Source organism: Cucurbita maxima, unplaced genomic scaffold (assembly GCF_002738345.1).
Source record: "Cucurbita maxima cultivar Rimu unplaced genomic scaffold, Cmax_1.0 Cma_Scf00009, whole genome shotgun sequence".
NCBI classification, from domain to species: domain Eukaryota; kingdom Viridiplantae; phylum Streptophyta; class Magnoliopsida; order Cucurbitales; family Cucurbitaceae; genus Cucurbita; species Cucurbita maxima.
The window spans coordinates 3,509,861-3,526,973 of NW_019272025.1; the positions used below are offsets into that span (position 1 = coordinate 3,509,861).

The 17,113-nt window shown below is 37.4% G+C and overlaps 5 protein-coding genes across 5 annotated transcripts in view; 2 read left to right on the forward strand and 3 right to left on the reverse strand.

The window, feature by feature from the left end:
- Positions 1–2,897: 2,897 nt before the first annotated feature.
- Positions 2,898–6,265, forward strand: LOC111484067 (cellulose synthase-like protein H1). The gene is made up of 9 exons (XM_023130503.1): positions 2,898–3,190; positions 3,296–3,614; positions 3,709–3,834; positions 3,978–4,094; positions 4,182–4,394; positions 4,479–4,590; positions 4,679–4,857; positions 5,147–5,497; positions 5,607–6,265. The coding sequence occupies exons 1-9, from the start codon at positions 2,928–2,930 to the stop codon at positions 6,159–6,161; spliced, it is 2,235 nt and encodes a 744-aa protein (XP_022986271.1). The 5' UTR covers positions 2,898–2,927; the 3' UTR covers positions 6,162–6,265.
- Positions 6,266–7,795: 1,530 nt separating this feature from the next.
- LOC111484019 (cellulose synthase-like protein B6) lies at positions 7,796–10,385 on the forward strand. The gene is given in 8 exon segments (XM_023130436.1): positions 7,796–7,802; positions 7,958–8,170; positions 8,173–8,197; positions 8,281–8,599; positions 8,721–8,841; positions 9,183–9,205; positions 9,254–9,604; positions 9,705–10,385. Coding segments are annotated over 8 exon segments (1,608 nt in total). The 3' UTR covers positions 10,254–10,385.
- LOC111484101 lies at positions 9,599–12,760 on the reverse strand. The gene is made up of 4 exons (XM_023130554.1): positions 12,286–12,760; positions 11,236–11,843; positions 10,317–10,769; positions 9,599–10,237 (listed from the first exon to the last, which is right to left on the reverse strand). Exons 1-3 carry the CDS (start codon positions 12,604–12,606, stop codon positions 10,607–10,609), a joined length of 1,092 nt encoding a protein of 363 aa, XP_022986322.1. The 5' UTR covers positions 12,607–12,760; the 3' UTR covers positions 9,599–10,237; positions 10,317–10,606.
- A 703-nt stretch (positions 12,761–13,463) lies between these two features.
- LOC111484100 lies at positions 13,464–16,332 on the reverse strand. The gene is made up of 10 exons (XM_023130553.1): positions 15,756–16,332; positions 15,563–15,679; positions 15,393–15,493; positions 15,231–15,302; positions 14,991–15,072; positions 14,824–14,904; positions 14,688–14,729; positions 14,168–14,227; positions 13,871–14,017; positions 13,464–13,770 (listed from the first exon to the last, which is right to left on the reverse strand). Exons 1-10 carry the CDS (start codon positions 16,023–16,025, stop codon positions 13,636–13,638), a joined length of 1,107 nt encoding a protein of 368 aa, XP_022986321.1. The 5' UTR covers positions 16,026–16,332; the 3' UTR covers positions 13,464–13,635.
- Positions 16,333–16,442: 110 nt separating this feature from the next.
- The window catches only part of LOC111484141 (uncharacterized membrane protein YuiD-like), a 3,064-nt gene continuing 2,393 nt past the window's right edge, over positions 16,443–17,113 (reverse strand). Inside the window, exon 5 of the mRNA XM_023130625.1 lies at positions 16,443–16,764. Coding sequence (XP_022986393.1) covers positions 16,705–16,764 — 60 coding nt within the window. The 3' untranslated portion in view covers positions 16,443–16,704. The remainder of the gene's footprint in view (positions 16,765–17,113) is intronic.

Below are 17,113 nucleotides of genomic sequence, written 5' to 3' on the forward strand. Positions count from 1 at the left end.
TTACTATGTTCAAAATTTCTATTTTAATGGAGATTTTCTATTAAATCATGGTAAGATCCGAAGAGAATTAAACATTCTTATAAATATGTATAAACTTTTAAGTGGTAGACACGTTTAAAATTTGAGAGGAAGCCCTTCAAATGAAAGACAGAGACAATATCTACTGACAGACAATATTTATTAGGTGTGGGCTTGGAGTGTTACAAATGGTATCAGAGCCAGACACCGAATGATGTGCGAGCGAGGACATTGGCCTCAAAGGGGTGGATTGTGAGGTCTCACATCCATTGGAGAGGGGAATAAAACATTTCTTAGAAGGGTGTGGAAACATTTCCCTAATAGATGCATTTTAAAACCGTGAGGTTAATGGCGACAATAATGGGCAAAATTGGACAAAATTTGCTAGCGGTAGGTTTGAGTTGTTACAAATAGTATTAGAGCTAGACATCGGACGGTGTGTGTGATGTCCCACATTGATTGGGGAGGAGAACAAAACACCCTTTATAAGGATGTGGTTGTGTGTGTAAACCTTCCCCTAGTAGACGCGTTTTAAAGTTTTGAGGGGAACCCCGAAAAGGAAAGCCCAAAGAAGACAATATCTCCTAGCGGTAGATCTGGACTATTACAAATGATATCAGAGCCAGACATCGGACGATGTGCCAGCCTTCTCGCTGTTCCACGAAAGGAGGTAGACACGAGATAGTGTGCCAATAAGGACGCTAGGTTCCAAAGGGGTGGGTTTGGTAGGGGTCCTACATCAATTGGAGAAAGGAACGAGTGCCAGTGAGAACGTTGAGCTCAAAGGGGGGCGGATTGTGATGTCCCACATTGGTTTTGAGGAAGAGAACAAAACACCTTTTATAAGGGTGTGGAAACCTTCTCCTAGTTGACGTGTTTTCTCCCCTTGAGAGGAAGTCCAAAAGAGAAAGCTTAAAGAGGACAATGTCTGTTAGCGGTGGATCTAGGTCGTTACAATGTGCTAGTGCTCTCCCTAGTAGACGCGTCTTAAAACCGTGAGACTGACGGACATACGTAATGTGCCAAAACATACAATATTTACTAGCGGCAGACTTTGATTTTACTGAATACGCACAATTTTGTTTGTCGATGTTTTGATGGTTTTGTGATCGTAGGTGGGTTGGCTATATGGAAGTGCAGTAGAGGACTTGTTAACTGGACTGAGAATACACCAAAAGGGATGGAAATCGGCTCTTGTTGTACCAAAGCCAAAGGCCTTTTTAGGGTGTGCTCCTTCAGGAGGGCCAACCTCTTTAACGCAGCAAAAGAGATGGGTTACAGACCAACTTCAAGTTTTGTTCAGCACAAAAAGCCCCATTTTTGCTCTCATCTTTGGCAACCTCCAACTTAGGCAGTGCATGTTCTATCTTTGGCTATCACTTTGGGGCATACATTCCATTCCCGAGCTTCTCTATACTCTTCTTCTCGCTTATTGTCTCATCTCTGACTCTCGTTTCTTACCCAATGTAAGTTTGCTCAAATTTTTAGGTTTGGTGATTTAAGATAAGGTTTTTTTCTTCTTCATATTAAATCCGAACTCAACGTAGGTATGAGAACCAGCTGCATGCATCCCCCTTTTACTATTTGTGGTCTACAACGTGCAACAACTACTACAATACACGGAGGTTGGGCAATCGATTAGGGCTTGGTGGAACAACTAAAAAATGGGAAGAGTAAACACAATGTGCTCGTACTTATTTGGAGTTATAGGCATAGTATTTAAGCTTTTAGGCTTATCAGAAACAACGTTTGAGGTAACGAAGAAGGGATTGTCTTCTTCAAACAATGAAGATGAAGTAAAGGAAGATTTGGGTCGATTCACTTTCGATGAGTCGTCGTTGTTCGTGCCAGCCACGACAATTATGATGATACAACTGATAGCGCTTTCAATCGGTTTGTCGGAATCAATGGAGGGAGGAAGCCATGTTATTACCGAATTACCTATAGGGGAGATGATATGCAGTGTGTGGTTAGTTTTGTGCTTTTGACCATTCTTGAAGGGAATGTTTGCAAAGGGAAGATTTGGAATTCCATGGCCAACCTTGTGCAAGTCTAGTGCTTTAACACTCGTGTTTGTGTTCTTCGCGTTAATGAAGAACGAGTGAGAGTTATTGGTTATTTACCATCGTTGTTTTGTTTGAATTTTATAGACGTGTTTATTGATATTAATTAGTAAGCTTATGTCATTTGAAATTAAATTTAAATAAAAATTTAACAATAATGTTAAAAAAAATTAATATTTACATATAAAATTTTCTTCTGATGTAATAAAAAATAATTTAAGTAAATAAATATTGCGTATTTAATGAGAAAAATCATAATGTTACCATTTCAAAATTTTAAGTTTCAACCATAGATTCTCAAATAATTAAAAAAAAAATTAATTATTATATCAAAATGTCAACAAATTTCATCTATAATTATCTAATCCAAAACAATAATAATAATAATAATTATTATTATTATTGATTTCGTATTTATCAAGCGCCCACCTTGATCCCCAAGAAAATGAATGGTCAATGCAAGTCAAATTTGCCAACTTTGAAAAGCCTATCATATAATATATTATTCTTAAATGTTTTTACTTTAAAGGATAATTTTATAAATAATGTTGTTTAAATAATAAAATTATTTAAAAATATAAGAATTTAATTTATTTAATATCACTTATTCTAATCCAACGAATAAATTAGGTAAGTAAATTTAGAGTTTGCTAACAATAATGTTAAATACATTTTAATAAAAAAACATCAGATGCCGTTTAATAGTTTAAAAATAAATAAAATAAGTGTAATAATAAAGTAGTTTATTTTTTAAAGATTTGTTGTGTGTCTCCCCTTTTTTGAATACACTATATAAACCAAACCAATTGCCATGGAAAGAGAAGCAGAGTACTCTTTTCCTTCACAATGGTTGAACCCAACGCTCTGCCTCTGTACGAAAAAGCTGGAGTTCATAGACCAGTACAGAGAATATTGGATGTTACCATCTTCTTCCTCCTGATTTCACTGCTCGCCTATCGCCTCCTCTTCCTCCATCGCCATGGATTCACTTGGCTTCATGCACTTGCCTTCCTCTGCGAGTGTTGGTTCGCTTTCACTTGGGCTCTCCTTGTCAATGTCACATGGAATCCGGTTGATTACAAAACGTATCCAGAACGCCTCCTCAAACGGTAATTTATATATTGATTCTCCGGATTTTGATTTTTGTAATTTTGTATCGGACCATTTCTTAGAAGTTCTGTTTGTCTGTTTGTGCTTAATGATTGGAAATACAGAGTCGAGGATCTTCCTCCGGTGGATGTATTTGTTACGACGGCGGATTCGGTGCTTGAGCCACCGATGATCACCGTTAACACGGTGCTGTCTTTGTTAGCCGTCGATTATCCGGCCAATAGACTGGCTATCTATGTCTCTGACGACGGTTGTTCTCCACTCACTTTCTATTCCCTCACGGAAGCCCTCAAGTTTGCTAAAACTTGGGTTCCTTTTTGTAAGAAGTATAAGGTTGAAGTTAGGGCTCCGTTTAGGTATTTTTCTAATGATTTAAGCTCTGATGGAACAGAGGAATTCCAGTGCGAGTGGAGGAGAGTTAAGGTAATAAGAACTTGAATGATATGCTTTAGAAAACATTGGGGATTTTCGAGAGAGATTTTGACATCGTTTCTGTCTTTACTGTTTGTATGATAAGGATGAGTACGAGAAGCTACGCCGAACCATCGAGGAACCAGCCAAAAATTTTGCTTCTCGCGAGCTTACGGGCGATTTGGCAGATTTCTCTAACACGAACTCAAAAGATCACCCCCCTATAATCAAGGTACAGCTTCTTAATTATAAATTATCCCATCCAGCAATTGTTAACCCTATGTTCTTCATTTTTAGCTTATGTTCAACTAGGAGGCTGCACTAATTAAACAATTGTTGACAGAAAATTAACATTTGAACATATCTCATTTGCAGGTAATTTGGGAGAACAAGGAGGGGCTCTGGGATGGATTGCCTCATTTGATTTATGTCTCGAGAGAGAAGAAACCCCAACATCCACATCATTACAAAGCTGGTGCTATGAATGCTTTGGTAATTTCAAATCATTCCTTATCTTAAATTCTCCATACATTCTGTGACCTTTCTTAATGAGACTTGCAATGTATGTTTGATTTGCAGGCCAGAATTTCAGGATTGATGACCAACGCGCCTTATATGTTGAATGTAGATTGTGATATGTTTGTGAATAATCCTTCTGTCCTTTTACAAGGAATGTGTCTCTTTCTAGACCCAATTATTGATAAAGAGTATGCATTTGTTCAATTTCCCCAATGCTTTTACAATGGACTCAAGGATGATCCCTTTGGGAACCAATGGATTGTCATGATGGAGGTGACTTATTAACTTGCAATCTTCTGTACTTCATATTGTAGTATTCTTTGCCTGATGTTTACTATGTGTATTTTGTTTTGGCAGTTCACTTTTCGTGGAGCGGCAGGGATTCAAGGGCCTGGTTATATGGGAACAGGATGTATCCATAGACGAAAAGTCATGTATGGTCAATCCCCAGATGGTACAAATATTAGCGGTAATTACTACAGTCCATGATGCTTCTACTCAAAATACTTGATTCATTTCATGTTTGATTACATAATTTATTTCCGTTCATTTTTCAGGGAAGCATTGTGACGATGAACTGCGTAAAACATTTGGAAATTCGAAAGATTTCGTGAACTCAGCCGCTCATGCTCTGAAAAGCCTTACTGATTATCCACATGGCCTATCCAATTCTATCAAAACAGTAAACGAAGTTGCTACCTCTGACTATGAACGCGCTTCTTGTTGGGGTACCAAGGTTTACTACTTCAATTCATATACCTTTTTTGTCCCTTAATTCACGACTTGGGTTGTAGTTTTATCATAAAAAATAACTAGATTTAACTGTTTCTGTGTGGAGGATTGCCCAAATTATGTGCCGAAAACTGTGTATCAGATAGACTTCGGATATTGAATGTTAGCTCTAGTTTATGTGAGCTTGACCACAGATATTCTACATTATAACATGTCTGAAGTCTAAATGCAAATTTGAAGTTAATTGTGTCATATCACCTTGTTTGCTTCAATAATTGTTGATTGGTTCTTAGGTGGGTTGGCTATATGGATCGTTATTGGAGGATATGTTGACTGGGTCGGAGATCCATAAGAAAGGTTGGAAATCTGCCTACCTTACACCAACTCCACCAGCCTTCCTAGGATGCGCGCCCTCAGGCGGTCCAATTCCATTAAACCATCAGAAGAGAGCAATGACAGGACTACTTGAAATTTTATTCAGCAAAAGATGCCCCATGTTCAGTGCTCTCTTTGGTAAGCTCCAATTCAGGCAACGTATGTACTCTGTGTGGATATCTCTTTGGGGCATTCGTTCTATTCCAGAGATTTGTTATGCTACTCTGCCAGCATTCTGTTTGATTGCCAACTCCCATTTCTTGCCCAAGGCAAGTACAGAATTCAACCTCTAAATCCCAAAACTTATTTTTATTTTGTAAAATCTTGTTAGTTTTTTGAAGAAACTGAACATAAAGGACATTGAATTTCTGAATGCAGGTACAAGAACCAGTAGCATGCATCCCTATCCTGCTCTTTGTGTTTTACAATCTACAGCAGCTGTTACAGTATTTGGAAACAGGCCAATCAGCAAGAGCCTGGTGGAATAACGAGAGAATGGCAAGGATAAACACAATCTGTGCTTCCTCGCTTGGGGCAGTGGCAGTCGTCCTCAAGCTATTAGGACTGTCAGAGACTGTGTTTGAAGTAACAAAAAAGGAATCGTCTTCCTCGAGTGATGACACAGACAGTAGTAGCGATGGGGACTTGGGTCGTTTCACATTCGATGAGTCCCCAGTGTTTGTGCCTGGAACCACCATTTTGATTATTCAACTGGCAGCGCTTTCAGTCGCTTTATTAAGGATAAGGCAGCCCGTTGTGCAAGAGTTTGGGGTGGGGGAGGTGATGTGCTGTGTGTGGTTGATTTTGTGCTTCTGGTCGTTCTTGAAGGGGATGTTTGCAAAGGGAAAATATGGGCTTCCATGGCCCACCTTGCGCACGTCCAGTGCTTTGGCATTCTTGTTTGTGTACTTCTGTATTATGTCTACAAAGTGACGAATAAATGTTGGTCTGTTTAATTACTTGTAATCCAGGTAGAAACATTATGGATAATTTCGAAATTATGTTCGTATCACTACTATTATTACAAAATGTAAAAAGGCTGAAGTGTTATCGTGAGAATCTACATCAGTTGTAGAGGGAAACGAGGGTGGAAACCTCTTCCTAGCAAGCGTGCTTTAAAATCGTGAGGTTCATAGCAATACGTAACCGATCAAAGTAGACAATATTTGTTAGTAGTTGACTAGGGTTATTACAATTATTAAACTAAGAACTTTGAGAATTAAAAGTGAAGCTAACTATCCTCATCTCAACTAATATAATTGGTGCAAATATTTATCTTTGGTTAACAAAAATATCGAATATGACATTGATACTCACTCTATTACCACATACGTACTTTATACTTTAGACAAAATACAAGACTTTCCTACATGATTACTGGAAAAAAAAATGTTTTATATAACCGCGACGTCGTAGAAGTCACTCTCTGCTAAGGACCAAGATGATTTTGTCGTTCTTAGTCTCTGTTCACACTTACACGTCATATGCTTGTATGGATAGTTGTCAGAGGTGTATGACATGACGAAGAATTGCAACTATGCATCCTTGAGCTAATTAAGTCCGATTGAACATGTGACAAGCATCCATTGAACCCATAGCACCATTTATACGGTTAATATGTCAATTCATCAAGTGAAATTTTTGTCTCACACGTAAAATGCTACTGAACATTTTACTTCAAAATTGTTCTATCAAGTAATAATTTAGTTTCTCGCCATTTTAATTTTTATATTTTTAATTTGATAACAATTTAATAAAATTGAATGTATTCCTAAACTATTAAAACTAAAATATTACCAAATAAAATTAAAATATAACTTGACCTCCAAGAAAATGAATTATTAAAGCATGCAGCACCCCGAAATTGAATCTAATTATTATTATTATTATTATTATTATTATTTTAATTCTTTATTTTTCAAATTGAAGCATAAAGTGCTCTCAATCTTCTATCATATGATGAGGGGTTGTAAGTTTTTATTTTATTTCTCTACAAAAACACCTCTCAAATGAATTTTATTAAATATTTATATCTGAAATTCATTAGTTTATAAGTATTATACGATTTAATTGATATAATTATTAGCTTAATTCAATAATAAATTAATTTTTCTTCAACTAAATTTATAATTAACAATTGTTTAATCTAATTATACTATGCTGGATTACAAACATTAATTTTGCCATCCAAATAATCACAAAATAAAAAAAAATAAAAAAAGAAAAATCAATAAATAAAAAAAACACTATTGAAAGCAAAGCTTAACACTTCTTTCAGTCAGATTCAACGTATTTGACTTTGTCGTCTGTCTTGGGAGTCTTACGTGTCAGATTTTGATTGGATTAAAAAACATACATTGGTTTCTTAGACTATTATCCTTATTTTATTTTACTCCATAAAAAAATAGCCATCAATTATTGGACTTGATCATACCAGCAATGCATCGAATCCCATCAAAACTCTGCAATATTGTTGTGGATGATTATTAGGATTGAGTTTCACATTGGTTAATTTAGTGGAAGATCATGAATTTATAAGTAAGGAATACTATCTCAATTAGTAAGTTATGAGAGGTTATGCTTAAAGTGGACAATATCATATCATTAGAGAGAGTGTTCATCTCTAAAGAGAATAATTTATTTTTTTAAACAAAAAAGAAAATTGTTTTTTTTAAAAAATTATATAATTATTCCATTATATTTAGACCAGAATATTATAATCTCATAAGAATTCAGAGCGGAACAGATTGAAATGGCGGAATCCAACAGTCTTCCTCTGTACCAAAAAGTGGATGTCGTCATCTTCTTCCTCCATGTTTCACTGCCCTGTTATCGCCTGCTCTTATTCCGCCGCCATGGATTCAGCTCCCTCTTCGCCATTGCCTTTCTCTGCGAGCTTTGGTTCACTTTCTATTGGGCTCTCATTACCAATCTCAATTGGAGCCCTATCCCCAACGCCTTCTCCAACGGTAACCCAAAATTCATTCCCTTTCCTCTCCAATGCTTACATTCTTTTTTCTTCATTTTTTGAGTTTTATTTTTCGAAATACAGAGTATCTGAGGTTCCTCCGGTAGACGTATTCGTTACAACGGCGGACCCGGAGCTGGAGCCGCCGATAATTCTGATAAACACGGTGCTGTCGGTGTTAGCAGTGGAATATCCGGCCAATAAATTGGCTTGTTACGTCTCTGACGACGGCTGTTCATCACTCACGTTTTATTCCCTCTCTGAAGCTCTTAAATTTGCCCAAATTTGGGTGCCGTTTTGTAAGAAATATAAGGTCCAAATCAGGGCTCCGTTTAGGTATTTCTCTCGTGATTTAGACTCTCATGGATCAACGGAGTTTCAGTATGAATGGAGGAGGATGAAGGTAACCAATTTTTTGGAAGATAATTCTTTGCTTTAATTGCTTATTTAAAGGAAAAAAAGAAAAATAAAACAGAGGATGGTTTTTGAGGTGGTCTTGTTTTTGTCATGTTTGTGTAATTAAGGATGAGTACGAAGAGCTTCACCGGAGGATTGAGGAAGCCGCCGCCGCCCCCAAAAATTCTTCATTTAGTAACCTTATGGGCGCGTTCCCAGATTTCACTAACTCAAAGCCAAATGTTCATGGCTTTCACAAGAGATTTTAAAATGTCTGCTAGGCAGAGGTTTCCACACCGATGTGTAATCTTACAATTCACCCCCAATCTACCCCCTTCGGGACCCAACATCCTCGTTTACACTCATTCTTCTCTCCAACCAACGTGGGATGTGGGATCACACAATCCACCCCACTTCAGGACCCAACGTCCTCGCTGGCACGCCAGTCAGTGTCCACCCCCCTTCGGGGATCAGCGTCCTCGCTGGCACATCACCACTCACAAATATTATGAGCCTTCTCTTTTGGTCTTCCTCTCTTTAATGATTTCTGATTGATCACCATCAATATGGAACTAGCTCAGTCGATTAAGATATTATATTCTCGATGACTAAGGTTTGTAACTTTAATTCTCAGTCCTACTTGTTGAACACAAAATTGCAGGTGGGTTGACAATATGGATCCGTAGTGGAGGACATGTTGACTGGGATGGGGATCCATAAAAAGGGATGGAAATCTGCATACATTGCACCAACTCCACCAGCATTCCTAGGATGTGCACCCATGGGTGGCCCAGTTTCACTAGGCCATATGAAGAGAGTAATGACAGGACTGCTTGAAACTTTAATCAGCAAAGAGTCCCCCATTGTCACTGCTCTCTGTGATAAACTCCAATTTAGACAACGTTTGATCTATCTGTGGGGGTATCTGATCAGCATTCGTGCTATTCCAGCTATATGTTACGCTACTCTACCAGCATTTTGTCTAATTTCCAACTCCCATTTCTTGCCCAAGGTAAGTATAGAATACAATCCCTACATCACCTAAATAATCAGAGATAGATATTCTAGTTTTAAACAAGACTTGTTAAGCAGCTATGGATTTCTCAATGCAGGTACAAGAACCAGTACTGTTCATACCTCTCCTTCTTTTCGCCATTAACAATCTACGGCAGCTGTTAGACTTCTTCGAAACGGGCCAATCTGTAAGAGCCTGGTGGAATGGCCAGACAATGGAGAGGATACTTGTAATGGTAATGAGTTCGTCCTTGCCTGGAATGGTGGCTGTACTCCTGAAGATTTTAGGATTATCAGAGACTGTGTTCGAAATAATGAAAAAGGAGTCATCATCTTCTAGTGATGACAAAGAGAGTAGCGACCGAGATTTGGGTCGGTTCACGTTTGATGAGTCCCCAATATTTGTGCCAGTCACAACCATTTTGATGATTCAGTTGGCAGCACTTTTGATCAGCTTCTTGGGAACACAGACAAGCGTTCAAGAGTTTGGGGTGGCGGAGGTGATGTCCTGTGTGTGGTTGATTTTGTGCTTCTGGTCGTTCTTGAAAGGGATGTTTGCAAAGGGAAGCTATGGGCTCCCATGGCCAACCTTACTCAAATCCAGTGCTTTGACATTCTTGTTTGTGTACTTCTGTCAAGTGAAATAAATAAATTTTGGTCAGTTACTAAATTTTGTATTCAATCAAGGATAATTTTATGCTTTTGATCACCTTCGTGCAGGGGTTGTCTACTTGTGTCACAGCTTAGTGAATAATATTGTCATCTGGGAATCTTCTGCATTTTTGTTGAATGGTGTGTGTATATATATATCTACTCATCAACATGTTAGTAATGTCTGCAATGGATATCAACGACATTTGGCCATTTTGTAAAATCAAAGAATGCATTCCGTAATAACTAAACTAACACTAAGCTACAACAAATTTAGAAAGGATGGAAAGAAAAATACAGGAAAAGCTCAGTGGCAACGTGCTTCTTATGAAGAAGAACTAAAGAGGCATCACTTTGGGGGGATTGAAAGATTGCTTTCAAGCATAAAAGATAGTTCGTGCATCTTTGCGACCGTCACGTGTACGTCATCTGAACTTGAACTAGTACCTGATGCAGCCCGACACTTCGTAGCTTCCAAATTTTCTCCAGTTTCTCCATTCTCTTCACTCATCCTGCAACATGAAAAATGTAAGCTAGGGAACAAGTTATCTTGTAGTTTCCATAAAGCATTGTTAGGAATCACGACTCTCTACAATGGTATGATATTATCCACTTTGAACATAAACTCTCATGGCTTTACTTTGGGCTTCCCCAAAAGGCCTCATACCAATGGAGATGTATTCCTTACTTATAAACTCATGATCATTCTCTAAATTAGTCAACGTGGGACTCCCTCTCAACAATCCTCAATAAGCATAAGATTAAAGGAAGGTTGAATTGGAGTAATGCATTTGCATGAAGAACAAAGTGATGACTGATGAAGAGTCTGAAAGTAAAACAGCCTTGAAAACCAATTAAATTTGGTGAGCATAGAAGGCAAAATGAAAACAGGGAACCTCCTAGCCATGGATTTCAACTGCAATATGTTTACAAGCTAATAGGTTGCTTTGCAAAAATAATTGGCTGGCTTGTACACACCTTCTTACATCAAAGGCGGCATCTGGCCTTGTTGCTTTTTCTTGGGATATACCATTTGGATTGAGGAATGCTCCTGCAAATGAATTTGGCCGAGAAGGGCCTTTCCTAAAATTATCAGAAGGGCCTTGCGTATCTTCCAGTTCTCCACTTCTGGACTTGCTTTTGAGTCCAAAAACTGATTTAGAACTATCACGAGAAGTTGCAGAACCAGCAGTCTGAAAACTTGCCTCCCAACCAGAAAAGGAATCATCGCTCTCATGTCTAGTGGCCCTAGTAGTCATCTCAGAAGATGGAACGTTTCCAAACAAACTAAGACCTACATTATCCTTATTAGTTTTGGTTTCAGAGCCATCTATTTGTGCATTCGGTAGTGGTAGCTCATCAGATGCTTTTGAAGTGGAGTCATTTTTTCCCTCAGAAAAGTAGCAGTCCAGTTCAACTCCAGCCAAATTCAAGGTACTTTTACTTGGAGCTGAGGTATCGTCTGAGAGCCCCATCTTTTCAGTTTCAGGCCATCTGATCTCTAAATTCAAAAGATCTGTAAGGGGAAACTGCTCTGGTGATTTTCCGCGGTTTGATTTCTTCAAATCGATTGGACCTACCATTTCCTGCCAAAATTTTGAAATAAATTTCAAAGGATCTGCCCGAAGGAACCCCAGGCATTCAACAACATCAATCAATTATCTAATACTATCTCAACGTCCACAAAGAGCGTGAATCCAATGTGCACAATTTCGAAAAATTATCCATTTCAGATATGTTCTTGAATTCACAGACATTCTCCTCGAATACCACACCAATGAATATTATAATTAGATAGTAAGCCATGCCAGAACAGTCCGAAATTCTAAAAGATTTTCTCATAAACTAGAACAAAAATTTCCATCAATCCTTGAGACTATAAGAATCAATGCTGTATTCTAGAATCAGCAACAAAATTTTCGAAACAATCTGGCCTAAGTGAAACGAGCAAGAACTGATGTTTAACTTTTCCCTATTCCTACATGATTCTTAGCAAATATATAAGGAAAAAGAAACAGAAAACCCTACCGATCCATCCAAGTCAAAGGACTCGAGCAGCCAACGACAAGCAATGGTATTCTTGAAATTAATGGGGTCAGGAGGGACCTCCGTGCTCTGTTCCCGACCGCAGAAAACGCAAATAAATGACTTCAAATCTCTAAGAAATCTTCCACGGCAGTGTTTGCAGCGAAGACAAGGTGGCGAGGGATCGAGTTCTGCAATTGTTTCATGAAGCGAAGGTAGATTTGGAAGCGAAGGATCGTGAGGGTCGTAGGAGGAGATTCTGGCACCATTTCGAAGTGAGATCTGAAGCTGTTTGATCAGATCGTGTGGGATTTCATACGCCATTGATTTGGTTTATAGGCGTTCGCAGTGTCTCCAGGTGGTGTGAGCTACAGACTTCTCTCCTTCTGTGTGGATTTCGAAAATGAAGAAGATCGATCCCTGGTTTTCTCGCTTCACAGACACAGAATGTCCAAAACGCTGCGTTCCATTGAAGGAATAACTCCCAATAAGAGGTAACTACTTCCCACTTTATGGGAGTTTTAAGGTCGACTGTTCAACACCAAGATCGTAAAATTATAATTTTATTCTTGAATATAAATTTTTTTAAATTTTGTCGTAAATTTAAATTTATAATTTAATTTAGGTAAATTTTTTCAAAATTTTGGTCAATAAAAATAATTATCATTAAAAAAAGTTCTTAAAGAATTTATCTCAAAAATATATATTACACTTCAGTTCTAATTTTAATATAGGTTTAGTTACATTTTTATCTCTTAAAATTATTTATAATTTAGTATTTTTTAGTCCTTCACATTTAAATTTATGATAATAATTTCTTAATTTTGATAATAAGAAAAAAATTATAAAAAACTGTTTGTAATTTACAAATATATCCTGATCTTTATCTATTTATATTATTACATAAAAAAACATAAATTTATAATAATATTTTTCATCATAGAATGTTATTAGGATAAAAAATATATGTCATCGACTAAAAGATAAAATATTTAAATTTTAGGAGATTGATGGTCAGGGTAAATTTTTTATAATTCATTTAATATTGAGGATGGTAAAGATTTAGTGAAAAGTAAACGTCTCATCACAATAAAAAATGAAACTTTTTAAAGATCGGGGCGAAAAACACGATTAAAAATAAATTTTGATTCAAAGTTCATAAAAAAGATTAGGTTCACACAAAAATTTTGGCTAAACTTGATACTAAAAAAGGATTCTATGTTCTTTCTAGCATATCGTCGAAGAAATCCCTTAAAGAATAGTGGTTTTGGAACCCCTTCTTTGTTATCATAAATAAAAATCATGTCCTAAATCCATCTGCAACAATATCTTTCCATCAATCGGATCGTTCGATCAACCGTTTTTCAGGATACGTAGAGCCGCTCCGGGAGTGAACTTCCTTGCAAACAAGAAGCATGGCGTATACGTCGAGTTAACACGACACCACTCGGTTCGGTGTTTGGATTCAAAGTCAATGTGGTTGATTTCCTAGGAGATGAAAATAATAAGGTAACAACCAAATCAGTTTAAGGTGTTCTTATGAATCAAGCTTTTTGCAGACTAATGCATCAACATTGCCAACACTGACCTTTATTTCTTTGATTATCAGAGGAGTTGCATCTGAATATTGGAAAGTAACTGGATGCCAAGATCTTTTGTCCCCTTTTGGGATGGAACTGTTCCACATGGTGTACGTCAACGTTCGTCGTTCGAGTTCGTTCTCGAGATCTCTTATCTTACAATAACACCACACGAATAGTTTTTACGAATGTTGGAAGATAGGTAGTTAATAAGAATAAATATTGTGTCACATCCCGAATGGAAGATCCTATCTTGGAAACAAAAAGGCAAAAAAAAAAAAAAACAGTTCACAGAAGCAACTTACTGAAAGTATAGTCTGCACATAATGCTCATCTGGTATGCAGTTGGGATGATACTTCACCTTCTGAATATCAATATTTTCGACCATCAGTTTCGAAATAAAGCGAAAATCAGTAAACGTAATTGTAACAGATCAAACACACCACCAGCAAATATAGTTTACTTTGGGCTTTCATTTTTGGACTTTCCCTCAAGATTTTAAAACACGTATGCTAGAGAGAGGTACACCCTTAAAAGGAATGCTTTGTTCCCCTCTCCAACCGATGTGGAATCTCACAATCCACCCCTGCTGGGGATCCAGCGTCCTTGCTGGCACACCGTCCAGTGTCTGGCTCTGATACCATTTATAACAGCTCAAGCCCACCGCTAGCAGATATTGTCTTTTTTTTCCCTCAATGTTTTAAAACGCGTTTGCTACAGAGAAATTTCCACACCCTTATAAGGAGTGCTTTGTTCCCCTCTCCAACCGATGTGAGATCTCACAGCAATCATCGGCAAATCATGATTTAATCGAAAAAACTTACAAGTGTTTGCCTTCCGGTGGCGTGTTTGGGTGGCGGCCATCGCTGCAACATGGAAAAGATGAATCTGATCACGGCATGATATTAACAAATATTGCTTGATTACAAAACTGAACTACTTGAGACTTCTAATCCACACCTTACAGAAGTTCGTAAACAGAGGAAAGATTATGGCATCATTCACTACAACTTCAGCATGTCTCCTCACCAAAGCGATCCACTGAAAACATTACAACAATTGATCATACATTCTAGGAACTGCTTAAGATCAGTATCTTACTTTGACAGTAGACAAAGTAGCTAAACCTGGGAGCCCTTTCGCCATTTTTCCCGTGGTATAACAGGCAACATCTCGGGATTATATCGGCCTTCGCCAACATTCAAAAAACTACACTACACAGAAGCCAAGCTACTTAAAATCAACATATTTGAATACCAATACTAAAGTAGAAAAAGATTACTTTTCCCAAAGTGTAAAGTCAGTATACAAAACGGTATCGGATTTACGATATCAACGGTTTCATTACCAACATTTCGAATACATACCTGTCGACAAAGCTTTTTGTAGAAGACATCAGATAACGGTAAGTATGGCTGAAGTTATGCAGAGGTATGCAGCTGCAGTTACCATTAAAAAACTAAATTTCTTAGACTATTAATGAACAGTTTCGAACCTTCGAGCACCAAAACATGAAGATCGAAACAAACCTATCGGAAAGAAGGACAAATCTCTGATTTGCTGGATCAGCAAGAGCTGCACCAAACAACAGGCGTTCTGCTTCTATCATGGTAGAATCTCCCCATAGTACCTGAACGTTTGATGGCCATAAGATCAAGCCAAGAACATTGAGAAAGAAGGAAAGAAAATCAAGGAGTACCTGAATACTGTTGTTCAATTGTCTGCCATAAAAGAAAGAAGACTTAGTGGTTGATTTGTCATAAACAAAGCCTGGTTGTGAGTGAATGTAAATGGAAAATTTGGCTTGGTTTCCATTCTGTGGATTTCATCAATCAAGAACAAAAATGTAAGAGCTTTTATGAAAAGAAACAACATTCAAATGCAGGGCATACCTTGAAGAAGCTGGCCCAGATAAAATCAAGAGGAAGGTTGCTGCGAGTGAGGAACAGAAAGGCAATCTTAGGAGGTGATTGAAAGCCATGGCTATTTTCTCCAAAGCCATTGTTTCTGAACTGGTAAGTGAAGTTGGAGGACTGAAACTTGAACTCATCAGAATGGAATATCAGGATGGCCAATGTCAACAGCATGGCACACACAACCACCACCACCTTTGAACCGGCGGCCGCCCCCGCAGTGGCGGTCGAACCTTTCTTCTTTGTCATAGTTGCTTGATCCTGTATCTGTGACTGAATCTTACCATAGCTAACACAGTTTTATAAGAGGGTCGTTTAAATTGAATGGTAGTTTTTGCTGCATTAATGGTTGAGTTACAAAACATTAATTTCAAATTCAATTCATGCAATGTTACTATTTTGAAGTCCGTTTTGTTGTTGTTGTTAAACATTCAGAAAAATTAAAGTCACAAAAGCAACTCCACTGCAGAACTCCATGCTTATGTCTCTTGAACTTCCTCAATATACAACTTCCATTGAAATCTTGCAAACAATTTAATTGTCAAATACTTTGTATCTACTTTGGTTAATTACGTATCAACTTTTCTTTATTTAGTTTCTAGAAGTCTTGTATGGTCGGTGTGAGTACACTAAGAAACTTGTAAAAGGAGAAAAAACGATCAAGAATTAACATTTAATCCTTTGAGGTGTGTGTATATATATGACAAGTCTAAACAAGAAATTCAATCTCGATGGATTGGGAGGCGATTTGTAATAGCGAGATCTGAACCAAAGAATATATCATTTCTGCATTCAGTGGAGTCCCAATTATGGAAGAACAATCACCCAGTCCAATGCCTTAACAGCAACCATTTTTTTCTTTACACTTGTTCAAGTGGTTCCAATGAATGAAAAGCCATACTTGATCCTGATGTTCAAATTCCATAATCTAATTTTGATTTCTTGTAAAATAAGCCACTAGACATCCCAGCACAGCACCTGCAACAACCTGTTATCGATACCAGAGAGTGAATATGAATTAACAAAATTCTTTCCATCTGGATGAAGTTGACTAGAACAATGCATCATTATGAAGATAATACACAATATTAGTGCTTCAAAATGAGTCATTTTAGATAATAATAAAACAAGGCTAACAAGACAATATCCATTGTCCCAATCCAGTTGGATGATATTAAGTTAATTAACGGTCAGCAGCAGCATTACAATACTTAGCTTGGAAAAACACAATGCAAATGATTATTGCATCTGATAGTATTCAAATAATTAGCATATAAGCCATAGCAAAAAGTGGCATTTCGTAGTTTACCTTCAATTTTTTTTTTTTTTTTTTTTTT

Excerpts from the sequence above, each read along its gene's own strand:
- LOC111484067 (XM_023130503.1), top strand. The coding sequence starts at position 2,928 with ATGGTTGAACCCAACGCTCTGCCTCTGTACGAAAAAGCTGGAGTTCAT. Across the intron at positions 3,615-3,708 it reads GCGAGTGGAGGAGAGTTAAG|GATGAGTACGAGAAGCTACG; the intron begins GTAATAAGAACT and ends TTGTATGATAAG. Across the intron at positions 4,858-5,146 it reads CTTCTTGTTGGGGTACCAAG|GTGGGTTGGCTATATGGATC; the intron begins GTTTACTACTTC and ends ATTGGTTCTTAG.
- LOC111484100 (XM_023130553.1), bottom strand. The coding sequence starts at position 16,025 with ATGACAAAGAAGAAAGGTTCGACCGCCACTGCGGGGGCGGCCGCCGGT. Across the intron at positions 14,905-14,990 it reads AATGGCGAAAGGGCTCCCAG|TGGATCGCTTTGGTGAGGAG; the intron begins GTTTAGCTACTT and ends TAATGTTTTCAG. Across the intron at positions 13,771-13,870 it reads TGATAATCAAAGAAATAAAG|GAAATCAACCACATTGACTT; the intron begins GTCAGTGTTGGC and ends TTCATCTCCTAG.
- LOC111484101 (XM_023130554.1), bottom strand. The coding sequence starts at position 12,606 with ATGGCGTATGAAATCCCACACGATCTGATCAAACAGCTTCAGATCTCA. Across the intron at positions 11,844-12,285 it reads CCTTTGACTTGGATGGATCG|GAAATGGTAGGTCCAATCGA; the intron begins GTAGGGTTTTCT and ends AAATTTTGGCAG. Across the intron at positions 10,770-11,235 it reads GCCGCCTTTGATGTAAGAAG|GATGAGTGAAGAGAATGGAG; the intron begins GTGTGTACAAGC and ends TTCATGTTGCAG.